The 14,976-nt window shown below is 40.3% G+C and overlaps 1 protein-coding gene across 2 annotated transcripts in view; it reads left to right on the forward strand.

The window, feature by feature from the left end:
* lancl1 (LanC antibiotic synthetase component C-like 1 (bacterial)) overlaps window positions 1-13,083 on the forward strand; it is a 35,912-nt gene extending 22,829 nt beyond the window's left edge. For both annotated transcript variants that reach the window (XM_048535155.2, XM_048535156.2), the window contains exons 7-9: window positions 2,467-2,643; window positions 4,029-4,101; window positions 11,940-13,083. In XM_048535155.2, the coding sequence (XP_048391112.1) occupies window positions 2,467-2,643; window positions 4,029-4,101; window positions 11,940-12,016 (327 nt within the window). In that variant the 3' untranslated portion in view covers window positions 12,017-13,083. The remainder of the gene's footprint in view (window positions 1-2,466; window positions 2,644-4,028; window positions 4,102-11,939) is intronic.
* Window positions 13,084-14,976: the final 1,893 nt, after the last annotated feature.

Consider the following 14,976-nt stretch of genomic DNA (forward strand, 5'->3'; position numbering starts at 1 on the left):
TGTGTGTGCGTGTATAATTATTATCATAGAAGAATTCTAAATTGTGAGAAAGACAGTGTAGAACTCCTTGAAGATTGAATTTGAGGAATAGGCAGAAAAGCGGATGCAGTTCAATCCAGAGAAGTGTAAGGTGATGCATTTTGAAACCAGGAACGCGGACAAACAATATGGCATAAGGGATAGAACCTGGGTGTACGTGTGCAGATCTTTAAAGGTGTAGGACAGATGGCGAGAGTAGCAAGTAAAACAGACGTTGGCCTTATTAGTAGGAGCATAGAGTACAAGAATGAGGAGATGATGTTGAATTTGTGTAAGTCTCTGTCTAGACCTCATCTGGAGTATTATGTACGCTTCTGGGCTCCACACTGTAGGAGTCGTGAACATATTGGAGTTTGTGCAAAAGAGGTTTCAAAGAGTGGTTCTAGTTATGAGAATCTGTTGAAGAAGTTGGGACTCTTCTTTTGGAGAGGAGAAGGTTATGGGGAGTTCTGATCAAAGTTTCCAAAATCATTTGGTACTGAATAGAGTAAACAGATTGAAACCGTTCATAGTCATAAAAAGATCAAGAATGAGAAGGAACAGATATAAAGTGATTTGCAAATGAAACAAATACAGGGTGGAAAAAGAAACTTTTCTCATAGCCAGCTCTTCAAATGAGTATCATGACTTAGTACCAGTGCCCTGCCTTTTCACCAATCCTTGGGTTTTGAATGCACTACCTGGAAGTGCGGTGGAGATAGGTTCAGTTGATGCTTTCAAAAGAGCATTATTTCTATTCACAGAATCATTCAATGTGCGAGGACATAGTCAAAGGCAGTAGACTGGTACTAAATCACCATAGTCATTTGGAGAGCTGGTGCAGATACACTGGACCGAATGGCAGCCTCCTGCACCAAATGCTTCTGTGATTCTGAAGATAAAGGAGAGTAGATTATGACACATTGGGACATTAGAAAGAAGCCAGATTGGACTCACCAAGATTTTCTTTGAGCTAATGAAGTACAACCAATCAGAAAGTCTTGTATAATTAGTGTCATTTTTATTGGAACTGGAAATTGGAAGATGAGTTGTAATGGAATCAAAATGTGTTGACGATATTTAGTCATTAATGAGGCATGGGTTTAAGATTAAATGCAAGAAATTTACGATGAAGGGCAAGAGGAATTTTCTTCATAGTGATTGAAGACTGGAATGCCTTAATACAATTCAACTTTGAAAAGAAGACCGAATCAATGTTGATGAATAGGTTGCAGGAGTAAAGGACTGTTGAAATAAGCCATTGGATCAGCTTAGAAATGTAGTTGTCTCTTGCTTGGTATTCTTAAGGTACTCCTGAAAACCAGCATGCTTAAATACCACTTTCCACTAAGAAACATTGAATAAACGTGGGCGACTTTCCTGATCCATAATGTTTACATTTAAAACCTACCTTGAAACTAACTGGCGTGAAAATCCTCTTAGCAGATCTTAATGACTAACTTGTAGTACTGACCCTTCCAAATGCACATCATTTCCCACTTCCATTTTTTCCACTTCTGCTGACTCTTGTGCTGCTTCTTTCCCTGGTTCCTCCTGCTGGCTGCATTTCCCCAATTATCCTGTTTGCTAACCTTCCTGCAGACCACTTTCCTGATGTTTACTGTTACCCTCGCGTTTGCTGCTATCTTTCTCACAAGCCGTCACTGCCGGTGTGGACCCAGGAGAGGGTGAGTGAGAGTATTGGGGAGGGAAGCAGCAAACTGGAGGGTTGAGCGAAAGACGGAGGGCTATGGTTAAGAGAAGATCAGGGGAGGAAGGCAGCAAGCAAGAGGGTCAAAGAAAGTGGAAAGGGAGGTGGAGAACAGCACTTTGTTCCTTAACTAAACCAAGCATTGGTTAATCACTATGCTATAGCAAGAATGGTGGTGATAGTTGCATTGAGAATTTACCAATCTCACAACAACACGAGTGCACTGTTAGCTTGCAGTTCGATCATGGACCATCTAGACTTGGCCTCGGGAAGATAAACAGAAATATATAATAATTGAGCTCAGCAGTCAGCAAGAGTGTTGCAAATGTCAGCTATTAATTTGTCTTTGGTGGCACCCATGCTTTACACTCACTGACGCTGGCATCTGGCAGTAAAAGGAGGTGAGGCACGACAGCATCTAGGGTCAGGACTGCCATTGGAGACAGCACAAGATGCAAACCTGGTTTTGGTGGTCAGTATGCCCTATACTGACAAATGTAACATAATTAAAAACCTTTGCTCACGTCATAGAGCAATAGGGCACAGACAGAGCTTATTCATTCCATCCTTTACTCCTCACCCACACACCTCCATTCCAACATTTTTCACTAAGGTAGAACACCCAAATGTCTTAAGGCATGTCTGGGGAATTCGAGGAACATAAGTGACTCATTTCTTGCAGCGTAATTGTACGATGCCATGTGCTATTCTTATAAACTCTTTATGTTTGCAAACAGATTTTCAAAGAAGAACGATATCTGCAAGATGCTTCTGATTGTGCAGAAGTGATTTGGCACAGAGGGCTGTTAAAGAAAGGATATGGACTGTGCCATGGTCCTGCTGGCAATGCTTATGGATTCCTGGCCATGTATAATTTTACTGGAGACAAGAAGTATTTGTACAGAGCTTGCAAGGTATCTGACACTGTCTCCTTATTTGGTGGAGAAACCTTTTGGGCATGAGTTCAATCCTGTACTGTTGTTTTGCCAAACTGATCTGTAAGACCTACTGTTTGTTTCTTGTCAGGTAGCGGTATTCTCCAGTTGTCTGATTTTCAGTGTGTAAACTGTCACAATGGAAGACTGCAACAATGGGTCTGTTTGCAGTGGAGGCTAGCATGTCTTTTCCCTTAGTGGAAAGGGCAAGCAAACACCTCAAGCACCATGAGCCTCCTGGTGCTACTGATAGAGAATGGGATCAGGGCACCTGATGTTTCCAGCAATCATAGAGCACATCAATTGGGAAGAAATCCTCTGACATAAAAAGGTTAACCAATGAAAGTCCTGTGTGGCCTGTTCTAAAAGTAGATCAATGGTTCTGTTTTTACTTATTCTAAACTATGTTTTATATTGATTCACAAGATGTGGGCATATTTGGCCAAGCCACCATCTGTTATCCCCATCTTGAATTGCCCTTGAGAATGTTGTGGTGGTGAACTGCAATCCATTTGTTGTAGAGACAACCCCAGTGCCAGCAGGGGGGGGGGAGTTCCAGGATTTTGACCCAGTGACTGAAGAAGAGGTGGTCATGGGTTTGGACATATGAAGTCTGAATGAATGACTGTAATCCAAGTGAATTAGTGCAGCACAACATCCAGTATCCTCAAATGGTAGCTCTGCAAATGCCAAACGTTGTGTAAATTTGTGTAAAACGTTGCTGTTGAAAGTTGAATGCAATTAAAGTGACTAAAACATCAGGTAAACATAGTGCACAACACTCGTTCCCATCTCCTGAATATCTCTTTAAGTGGCTCAGTGTCATTTTTAAAATTTATTAAATTTATTAATAGCTTTAAATTGAGGGGTGAAAGATATAGGACAGATGTCAGAGGTAGTTTCTTTACTCAGAGAGTAGTAAGGGAATGGAATGCTTTGCCTGCAACAGTAGTAGATTCGCCAACTTTAGGTACATTTAAGTCGTCATTGGATAAGCATTTGGATGTACATGGAACAGTGTAGGTTAGATGGGCTTGAGATCGGTATGACAGGTTGGCACAACATCGAGGGCCAAAGGGCCTGTACTGTGCTGTAATGTTCTATGTTGTATGTAAATTGACAAATTTCTGCAGTTTTCCCAGCTAGTATTGGCAGTTGGAGAAAGCTGATGTCTGAATGATAAGAGATCAGTTTCAGAAAATCTACTTGACCTAACATTAAATGGGATGGTAACTAAATCCAAGGGTTAGTATTAAGAGTGGTGTCTTTGTTAGTTGTCATTTAAACCAATGGGCTTTTCAAAGCTAGCTTTTCATAGAGCTGTAAAGTTGGATTTATTGTTGCTAATAAGTTTTGACTTTTAGTTTGCAGAATGGTGTTTTGATTATGGAAAACATGGCTGTAGAACACCAGACAGTCCTTTTTCTCTCTTTGAAGGTAATTGACATTTAAAATCACTTATTATTTAAAAAATAGTATTAAACTGGCTACAATAAAGTGTAGAGCAAGATGAACACAGCAGGCCATGCAGCACCAGAGGAGCAGGAAAGCTGACGTTTCGGGTCTAGACCCTTTCTGAAGAAGGGTCTAGACCCGAAATGTCAGCTTTCCTGCTCCTCTGATGCTGCTTGGCCTGCTGTATTCATCCAGCTCTACACCTTGTTATATCAGATTCTCCAGCTTCGGCAGCTCCTACTATCTCTTAAACTGGCTACAATGTGTTTCAGTTTTTTCCTAAACATTTCTTTACCATTCTACTCATTATAGGAGTAATAATTAAGACTCCAAATTAGAATATTGCATAATATACAATGTTTTGGTATTCTGTTGTATATAAGCTGGAAACTGTTGCTGTTGAAAGTTGAATGCGACTAAAGTGACTAAAACATCAGGTAAACATAGTGCGCAACCCTCGTTCCCACCTCCTCTGCCCTACCTACAATGACATGCATTAGGACCAGCGTAGTATTAACAGCTTTACGTGTTCTTCCAGTTCTGGTCCTGGATGCTTCCTGACTTTAATCATTCTGCCACCAGCAGTCATGCTTCAGCTGTCTGTGCCTTATGCTCGGGAAACTGCCTCCCTAAGTCGTTCCAGCTCTCTTTCCTGCTTTAATATGCTCCATAATCCTACAGCTTGACCACATTATTAATCATTGACCTGAATATCTCTAAGTGGCTCAGTGTCATTTTTTAAATTTATGCTGCTTCCTCTTCCCACTACATTTCTGTCTCTGTTTTGGTTGGCAGATGGGGCCAGGCCACATGACACCATGACCAAATGCAGCAAGGATTTAGTTAGGTCTTGTGGATTTTTACATGAACGGCACATTGCCAGTGGTCACTGTTGCGCAAGACACTTCATACCTTGAAGCAACTTCTTGGTGGTGTCACAGAGCTGCTCCCCATTGGGTATGAATAGCACTGTATGGGCAGAGTTAAGTTAGGGTGAAAAGAGAAGTACATGTAGAGATATTACACGGTGTAGAGCAGGATGAACACAGCAGGCCAAGCAGCATCAGAGGAGTAGGACATTTTGGGTCTAGACCCTTCTTCAGAAAAAATGTAGAGGGGAGTCTTTCAATAACGTAACAGTAAGATTAAAGTCCAGTATGTCTCAGCTTACTATGTATAGTAGTATTTAGCACAAATAAGTAATAATTAGGGCTCTAAAGAAGCTGAAACTTGAAGATAGTTTTGATGTTGTACACTTCCTGACCAGTATGTCTGGAGTGCAGACTTTTACATTGGGGCAAATATTCAGAGGATGAAAGAGTCATGTCAAAATTCTGATTCTGACCATAAGACGTAGCAGTACAAGTCTGTTTGAAGTTCTGTTAGCGTTCAGTGGAAGTTGCAGCAAATTCATTTGTGGAGTTCCATGAGGAATTGAGCAGCAATTTCTTTGATTAGTGTTAGAAACAGAGGTTGAACTGCAAGAGTAAAGCAGCAGCTGAAGGATGTTCATGTCAGCTGAGTGCTGCTCTGAAATGTTTGTCAAAATTCCTGATGCAACAAAGACATTTTCAGTACAAATATTTATTTGGCGCTGCCACCCAGTGTTTTTCTTCAAAAATGCATGCTAAGAAACGCAGTTTGAAGGACCAAGTTTCATTTCTATTATTTAAGAAGGATATAGTAACTGATATGTCAACATAAGTAGCAATTGCAACACTCCCAACAGATTTAATAGCTACCACAAGTAAATTCTGACACTTCTGTGAAATGGATTATTTTTAACCAAAGTCAGAGACTGTCTTCAGATTTGTCAGAGAGTTCGCAGTGAGTCGTTCAAATAAGAGAGAGAAAACCTGATGCACTTGTAACTAAATAAATTGAAGAGTGAATGATTTCCTTTGTTAGTTTGCAAAAGAGCTGACGGTCTGAGTGGCTAAGCCCAAGAATACAAACAAGGATAGCGAGTTTTGAGAAGATTTGTAGCTCAAGTTGAGGTTCTGGATGTGAGTTTGCTCGCTGAGCTGGAAGGTTAGTTTTCAGACTTTTCGTCACCATTCTAGGCAACATCATCAGTGAGCCTCCAATGAAGCCTTCATCGGAGGCTCACTGATGATGTTACCTAGAATGGTGACGAAACGTCTGAAAACTAACCTTCCAGCTCAGCGAGCAAACTCACATCCAGAACAAACAAGGATATGTGTGTGCAAAGAATGCTGGAAATACCCAGCACATCTGGTACCATCTATGTGGAGAGATGCAGTTAATGGCTCAGATAAGCAGCAGTCCCAATAAGGCTAAATGCTGAGAACAGCATCACAGTTTGCACCCCCATGCACATTTATTCCTAAAACAGGCAACTGTAGTGTATCTCAGTGGGCTGTGGAGCAACCTTCAGTGATGTTCGTGCTGGGTTGCTTTATAAAGTGGCGATCAGTAATTTGCACTCGTTGCCCAGAAGTTATGCTTGTTTTCATTAATTCAAGGCACTAGTCAGACCACACTTGGAAAATTGTGAACTGTTGTGGACCCTTTATCTAAGGAGCGATGTACTGGCTTTGGAGACAGTTATTAGGCTGATACTGGGTCTGGAGGGATTGTTTTATGAGGTGAGAGTGAGTAGAATGAGTCTATACTCATTGGAATGTAGAGGTGACTTTAATGAAACATACATTATCCTCAGGAGACTTGACAGAGTAGGTGTGGAAAGGGTGTTTCCCTGTGTGAGAGTTTTGAACCAGAGGGCATAATCCCACAGTAGGGAGTCGCACATGTAAGACAAGAGATAAAGAGGAATTTCTTCTCGGAGAGTAGTGAATCTGTGAAATTCTTTACCACAGAGGGATGTTGAGGCAGGTCATTAAGTGTATTTAATGCTGTAATAGACAGATTTTTAATCAGTAAGGCAACCCAGGGTTTGGGGATAAAGCAGGTAAGTGGAGTTGAGGATTGTTAGATCAGCTATGATCTCATGGAATTTGCAGAGCAAACCGATGGGCTGAATGATCTGCTTGTGCATCGTATGGTCTTGTGATGCTGTCAGTTTGGGCAGTATGATCTTAGGAGTAGTTCAAACGAACATTTGAGATAGAATACATTCACCAGTAGCACCTGTTAAAACCATGAAATTATTTGCAAGGCTGTCAATGAAGAAGTTGGGAAACTGTTTACCCTGAACTAATAGAGATTGCTTATTTTTGTTTCAAAACTCTTGTATTTTTCCATTGTCACCTTTTTAAAGTGCTTATGATAGTGATGCGCTAAGGATAGTCACTTTCATTTCTCAATACATGTTGAAGGGCAGAATCAGTCTTCTGACTGACTACAAGCAATTTACAGTGCAGTTCCAGACTAGGAGAGAGAGGGGTAAAGATGATTTATGTGCATCAGATAGAGTCTGAATTTATTCTGTAGGAGCACCACTTAACCTTTTCCTTGATAGTTTAAAGTCTTTTAAATTATTACAGGATTCGCAACTCCTATTGAAAATCAAGGCAGCCTGAACAAGGTTTATCCCAGAGCTGACACTAAACAGTTTTATTAAAGTACTCCAAAGTTTACAACAGATTTCCAAAGTTTATCAAAGTATTTAAAAGCACACATCTCCCTCTGAGCTGAAGACTTTTAAAATATTTAATTGGATATGCGCTTTGTTAATCGTCCCCCTCACCCCTAAACCGATTAGCTATCAAGGCTATCTCAGAGGGTGGTTAAGAGTCAACTCCATTGCTGTAGATTTGGCGCCACATGTAGATCAGACCATGTAAGGTTGGCAAATTTCTTTCCCAAAGGAATGTCAGTTTTCTTTTCAACAACTATCAAGAATGATTACATGTTCACCATTTTGTTAGCTTTCAATTCCACATTTTATTTAGTCATAGAACTGTACAGCACTGGAACATTCCAGACTCCTAATACACCCTGTGTAAAAAAAAAACTTGCCCCTCATGTCTCCTTTGAACTTTCCCCTACTCACCTTAAATGCATACCCATAGTTTTAGACATTTGAGTCTCCTTGAGCTCCCACATCCTACAGGAGGAGCATGCCACTGCTTTAAACACAATCTCAAATTCTCTAAGATTAAAGAGGAAAGTTAAAAGCCGCTGCTCATCGAAGCCTGTCAGGCCAACTTCTCATCCTGCTACCAACAAATTTTCAATAATGCATCTCTTTTCCCCTTTTTGTTTATTGGTTAGAGGTAGAGGGAGGGATTTTTTTCTGATGAAGGGTCTAGGCTTGAAACATCAGCTTTTGTGCTCTTAAGATGCTGCTTGGCCTGCTCTGTTCATCCAGCCCCACATTTTGTCATCAGGGATACACTGGGCTTGTTTTCACTGGAACACAGGAGATTGCGGGGTGATCTGATGGAAGTTTATAAGATTGTGAATGCCACAAATAGAGTGGAAAGTATGAGGCTTGCTCCCACAGAGGAGGGGTCACAAGGGACACAGGTTCACAGTACAAGGGGAAGTCTAAAAGAGATGTGTGAGGCATGTTTTTCACACAAAGGGTGGAATGTCATGCCAGAAAACGTGGTGGAAGCAGTCACAATAGTAGCATTCAAGAACCACCTGGACCACTATGTGAATAGGAAGGGAATAAAGAAATGTGGATCCTGTAAGTGAAGACCGTTTTAATATGGAAGGGCAAAATGTCTCAGAAGGCCGAAAGACTTGTTCCTGTGCTGTATTGTTTTTTGTTCCAAACTGCACACAATACTCAAGATGTGGTCCCACCAAGGTACTGTATAACTGCAGCAAAATATTACTACTCTTGTATTCAAATCTTCTTGCTATGAAGGCCAGCATGCCATTAGGTTTTCTCTCTGCTTGCTGCACCTGCATGCCAGCCTTCAGTGACTGTTCCACCATGACACCATGTCTCGTTGCACCTCACCTTCCAAACTGCCACCATTTATGCTGCAGCTGTACAAAACTGGTGCAGCCGCACTTGAAGTATTGCGTACAGTTCTGGTCACCGCATTATAAGAAGGATGTGGAAGCTTTGGAAAGGGTGCAGAGGAGATTTACTAGGATGTTGCCTGGTATGCAGGGAAGGTCTTATGAGGAAAGGGACTTGAGGCTGTTTTCGTTGGAGAGAAGAAGGCTGAGAGGTGACTTAATTGAGACATATAAAATAATCAGAGGGTTAGATAGGGTGGATAGGGAGTGCCTTTTTCCTAGGATGGTGACGGCGAGCATGAGGGGGCATAACTTTAAATTGAGGGGTGAAAGATAAGGACAGATGTCAGAGGTAGTTTCTTTACTCAGAGAGTAGTAAGGGAATGGAACGCTTTGCCTGCAACGGTAGTAGATTCGCCAACTTTAAGTACATTTAAGTCGTCATTGGACAAGCATATGGATGTACATGGAATAGTGTAGGTTAGATGGGCTTCAGGTTGGTATGACAGGTCGGCACAACATCGGAGGCCGAAGGGCCTGTACTGTGCTGTAATGTTCTATGTTCTATCCAGATAATAATCTGCCTTCCTGGTTTTGCCATCAAAATGGGCAACGTCACATTTATCCACACTATATTCCATTTATCCACACTATATTCCATTTGCCAAGTATTTGTCCACTTAACCAGCCTGTTGAAGTCACCCTGCAGCCTCCACATAGCACATACTGCCACACAGCTTAGTGTCACCTGCAGTTTTGACGATATTGCTTTCAATTCCTTCATCCAAATTGTTATTGTATGTTGTGAACAGGATTTCTTCACTTTATCTGTGACTCTTAGTTCCCCTATTGATCAAGAATCTATCTATCTCAGCTTTAAATACACACAAGGAATTCTTCTTTATCTCAGTCTTAAATGGACTGTTTGTTTCTGTGCGCTCTGGTCATAGATTTTCCCATAAGTGGAAACATTATCTCAGCATTTACCCTGTCAAGGCGTTCCTATCAAACCCCTTAACTATGTTTAATTATATCACATCTCGTTCTTCTAAACTCCAATGAGTTCCAAGCTGTTTAGCCTTTGTTCATGAATCAGTCACTCCATACCAGAGATCATCCTAATGAACCTTCACAGAACTACCACCAGAGAAATAATATATTTCCTTAAATAAAAGGACCAAAACTGCTCTCAGTACTCCAAATGTGGTCACATCAGCAACTTATACAGTTGCAGTAAGACTTCCCTTCTTGTATACACCAAACCCCTTGAAATAAGGGCAAACATTCCATTTGTCTTAATAAAAATGGAAAGAACTATGGACGCTGTAAATCAGGAACACAAACAGAAGTTGCAGGAAAAGCTCAGCATATCTGGCAACATCTGTGAGGGAAAAAAAATCAGAAATAATGTTTTGGGTCCGATGACCCTTCCTCAGAACCTGAAATGTTAACTCTGATTTTTTTCTTCACAGATGCTGCCAGATCTGTTGAGCTTTTCCAGCAACTTCTGTTTTTATTCCATTTACCTCCCTGTTTACCTGCTGCATCTGCGTGCTGGCTGTTTGTCTCAGTCCTGTTGTGTTGCAGCTACCTGCAATTTTTCTCCATTTAAATTTTAAATTTCTTTTGTTCTCCCTTCCAAAATGCATAAATTCACATTTTCCCTCATGCTATTTGCCAACTTTTGGCCCACTTACGTAACCTGTGACTATCCATCTGTAAACTGTTTGTATCCCTCTCGCAATTTGTCCTTCCACCTTATTTTTGTCAGTTGAAAATTTGGCTCCAGTACATTCGCTTCTTTCATCCAAGTCATTAATATATATTGTAAACAGTTGTGGTCCCGGCACTGATCATCATGGAACCAACCTGAAAAAGAAACCCTTATCCCCACTCACTGTTCCCTGTCCATTAACCAATTTTCTATCCACACGAATGTATTACTGCCAGTATCATGGGGTCCTGGCTAATGACTTAAACTTTTCTGAGTTATGATTGCAAATGCTAACTGGAAGCCCAAATATGACACAACTACTTGCTCCCGTCTATCCACTCTGGTTGACTTTTGCTTGAAAAACATTTGAGTTCCTTTTCATGAAGCCATGTTGATTCGGCTTCGTTAGATAGATTTTCCAAATTTGTTGCTGTTACTTTCTTGATAAATTATTCCAACATTTATCGAACAATCCATGTTAGATTAATCGGCATGGCTATCTGCTTTTTGGCTCCATCCCTTTTTGAATAGGAGCATCACGTTAACAGTTTTCCAATCCTCTAGTATTTCTCCAGAAACCAAGGATTTTTAGAAAATTATAACTGATGCATTCACTATTTCTGTAGCTATTCCTTTCAGGATGCAAGCCATCACAGCCAGAGGGACTTAACTCCCTTTACCCTTATTGGTTTGTCTCACTATTTCTAGTCCTGCTGGTGATGGTACTTAATTAGCAGGGTGGCCCGGTGGGTCAGAGGTTAGCACTGCTGCCTTTCAGCGCCACGGACCCAGGTTCAATTCCAACCTTGGGCATTTGTCTGTGTGGAGTTTGCACATTTTCCTGCTGCCTGTGCAGGTTTCCTCCCACAGTCCCAAGATGTGCAGATTATGTGGATTGGCCATGCTAAATTGCCCATCGTGCCCAGGGATGTTTAGGTTAGGTAGGTTAGACACGGGAAATATTGGGGAATAGGTCTGGGTGGGATGCTTTTTGGATAGGTAGTGAGGACTTGTTGGGCCGAATGCTTTCACACTGTAAGGGTTCTATGAATCAGTTCCTTCTGTGTGTTGTTTTGATGCTGCCATTCCAGCATTTCTGTCTTTACTTCAGATTTCCAGTATTAGATATTTTGCTTGAGTAATTTTGTCTTTTAATTGTCTGTTACTAAGCTTCAACAGTCTCTTTTTCCTATTTCATTTACAGGGATGGCAGGAACTATTTACTTCCTTGCTGACTTGCTGCAGCCTACAAAGGCAAAATTCCCTGCATTTGAGGTGTGATTCGACCATTATTAGATCTGATGCATTGCTTTCTCCGGTAAAACAACTAATGCATGTTTCTGTTATGAACCAAGAGCACAGAAGAAAAAGTTAGTGGAGAGATTGTGATGAGTAACTTCACTTTACCTAGTGCTCTACTCTTTAAGTGCTCCATTCCATAACTGAAGGTTTTCTTGCATGATGTAAATATTGCATTTTTGTAAAAGCAATATCAGTGAAAGAATGGTTTCTCTACTCACGGTGCACAATGTCTTGGAATATGTTATTGCAGTGTAAGCCTAGTACATGACTTTTATTCTGAAACCAGACTTGTGCACTACATATGCCACGAGCATATGAATTCTGTTTTGCAGTAAACGTGTGATGCTGAGTACCTGCTATTTAAACAGTCCTGGCAGCGATCCAGATTAAACCATTTTTCCAAAGTAGTAATGTTAATTAACTGGTTTGTTTGAAAGACCTTACCCTGTTTGTGTTTAGATGTGTTTTTAGAAGCATCTTGTCCTTCCTCTTTCCTCAAGGGTAGCACTTTTCTAAATGACTGGCTAGTAGCACAGGGCTTTATGATGGAGCTAGTGGTATACTGCACACGAGAATTTATTTTCCAAAGTGTGGTCAGTATAAAAAAAGTATTATAAATTGCTCACTTCTTTAGTTCATTGAGTTCTCCATGTACTTTTAAAGAATTTTCTGGGGTTGTAGTAAGTTTCCATTTTATCTTAATATTAACATTGAAAATATGCCAAGTTTCTGAAATTCTCCTTAGTTTTTAGTGAATTAATGCTCTTGTTCATCCTCCTCTTTTCATATTAATCATATGGAACTTATCATTCTATAAACATAGTTGTTCAGCTTTGATTTTTGTGCAGTGGCATTTAGATGCTGGTGTTTTTGCTTGCTTTATAAAGCAATTAAACGACTACCATAAAACTTGCAGCTTTCTAGTCTTCACTGACAATGGAGTGTTTAATTATATAATATAAAAATTTGTTTCCTGGTCTGTAATCTGTGCAAAGTAGTACTGCATTTAAAGCAAAGTCTATTCATAAAATACTCTGTGAATTAAAAACAAAATAAAATAAAAATGATTCTGTTGTATACTGTTGTTTGTTATTTTGATTTTGAGCATGATATTGCACAACGTATGTTGTTGCTGTGTGAATCCCCTGTTTAATATTTTGAACTTTATTCATGTGAAAGATATAGCATGAGTGATAACGGGAACTGAAGATGCTGGAGAATCCAAGATGACACAAAGTGTGGAGCTGGATGAACACAGCAGGCCAAGCAGCATCTCGAACACAAAAGCTGACGTTTTGGGCCTAGACCCTTCATCAGAGGTCTCTCATCCTCAGCATTCTTTTTGACCCTGGACCAAGACTCTCATCCCATATCCCTTCTGTCACCAAGACTATATTTTTCAGTCCGTCTTGCCCACTTCAGCTCACCTGTTGAAACCTTCATCTGTGGCTTGAAGTCTGACTTAACTACTTCACCCTCCATGCACTTTAAATTTATAACTTTGCTGTCTTTAACTTAACCTGTGTGAAGTCTATTCTTCTCACACTTCTATACTCACTGACATATGTTGGCTTTTGATCTTCTAACGTCTTCCAACTGTGGTATATTCCAAGATCCTTGTGTTCCTCCAATTCTGCTTTTGTGTGCATTCATCATTTTGCTTCGCACCATCATTGATCATGTCTTCATCTTTCTTGAATCCATCCCTGAACGTTTTCACCAATCTGTCTCTTTCTCCTCTTTAAATATGCACAACATTGTAAGTAAATGGATGAATTATTTGCAAAAGTAGAAATAAACAAATATGACATATTAACACTACAGAAAAATGGTTGCAGGGTAACTAAGGCTAGAACCTGAATATTGAAGGGTACACAAGGACGCAAACAGTCTGGAAGTTAGGAAAAGGTAGTAGGATGGTTCTTTTACTTTATTAGTACAGTAGTGAGAAATGACCTTGGCTCAAAAAAGCAAGAAATGGAGTCCGTGGTCCTGAATCCTGCTTGTCTGAGCAAGATTTTGATTATAGATTATAAAATGTCCATATATCTTGGTGTTAGTCTTGGTGTCTTTGCACCTTTGAAGAACTTTGGGATGCTTTATTATGTTAAAGATTGCAAGTTATTGTGGTTTATATATACCTACTGGGAATTGAGGACTCCCATTTACTCTTACGCATTCTCATATTATGTTCAAGATGAAACTCAGTGCTTATCTTTGTCACATATTCTGATGCATGATCGCTACACAAGATGTTAGCCTACAGATATTCTTCTGACACTTTTATTCCTGTGTAATTTTGACTCATTATTTTCAAGCTTCTAGCATTTGTTGTTATTTTGATTCTGCAACTCAATTCTGTAACCTCCCATTCTATAATTCAAAACTACTTTGCAGCTATGTAGTTCATTGCAAGGTGTTTCCTTTCTTAGTGTTCTAGCCCATTAGTAGCTGTGGTATTTAAGGTGCTGGTGTTCCCACAATGTTACTGGTTGGGGTATTAAAAAATTCTTACCCAGTAATTTATGTCCATCGTCTAATGCTGTTTTCTTGCTCATCTTGGAGGAGGTAAGTATTATCAAAGTGATCTTGGTGAACTGTCGTCCAGGAGAGAGATGGTGCATCCAGAAACCTCCTGAGGTTAAATTTAAATCAAACCAGGGGCATAGCAGGAAAGTCAATTGATTTGTTGGTGAGTAGCTGCTGTTTGGGATGGTGTTTAAAGTGTTGGAATGTAAAGAAAAACATAGAACATTACAGCACGGTACAGGCCCTTCGGCCTCCGATGTTGTGCCGACCTGTCATACCGATCTCAAGCCCATCTAACCTACAATATTCCATGTACGTCCATATGCTTATCCAATGACGACTTAAATGTACAAAAAGTTGGCAAATCTACTACTGTTGCAGGCAAAGTGTTCCATTCTCTTACTACTCTG

Source organism: Stegostoma tigrinum, chromosome 7, assembly GCF_030684315.1.
Source record: "Stegostoma tigrinum isolate sSteTig4 chromosome 7, sSteTig4.hap1, whole genome shotgun sequence".
Lineage (NCBI taxonomy): Eukaryota > Metazoa > Chordata > Chondrichthyes > Orectolobiformes > Stegostomatidae > Stegostoma > Stegostoma tigrinum.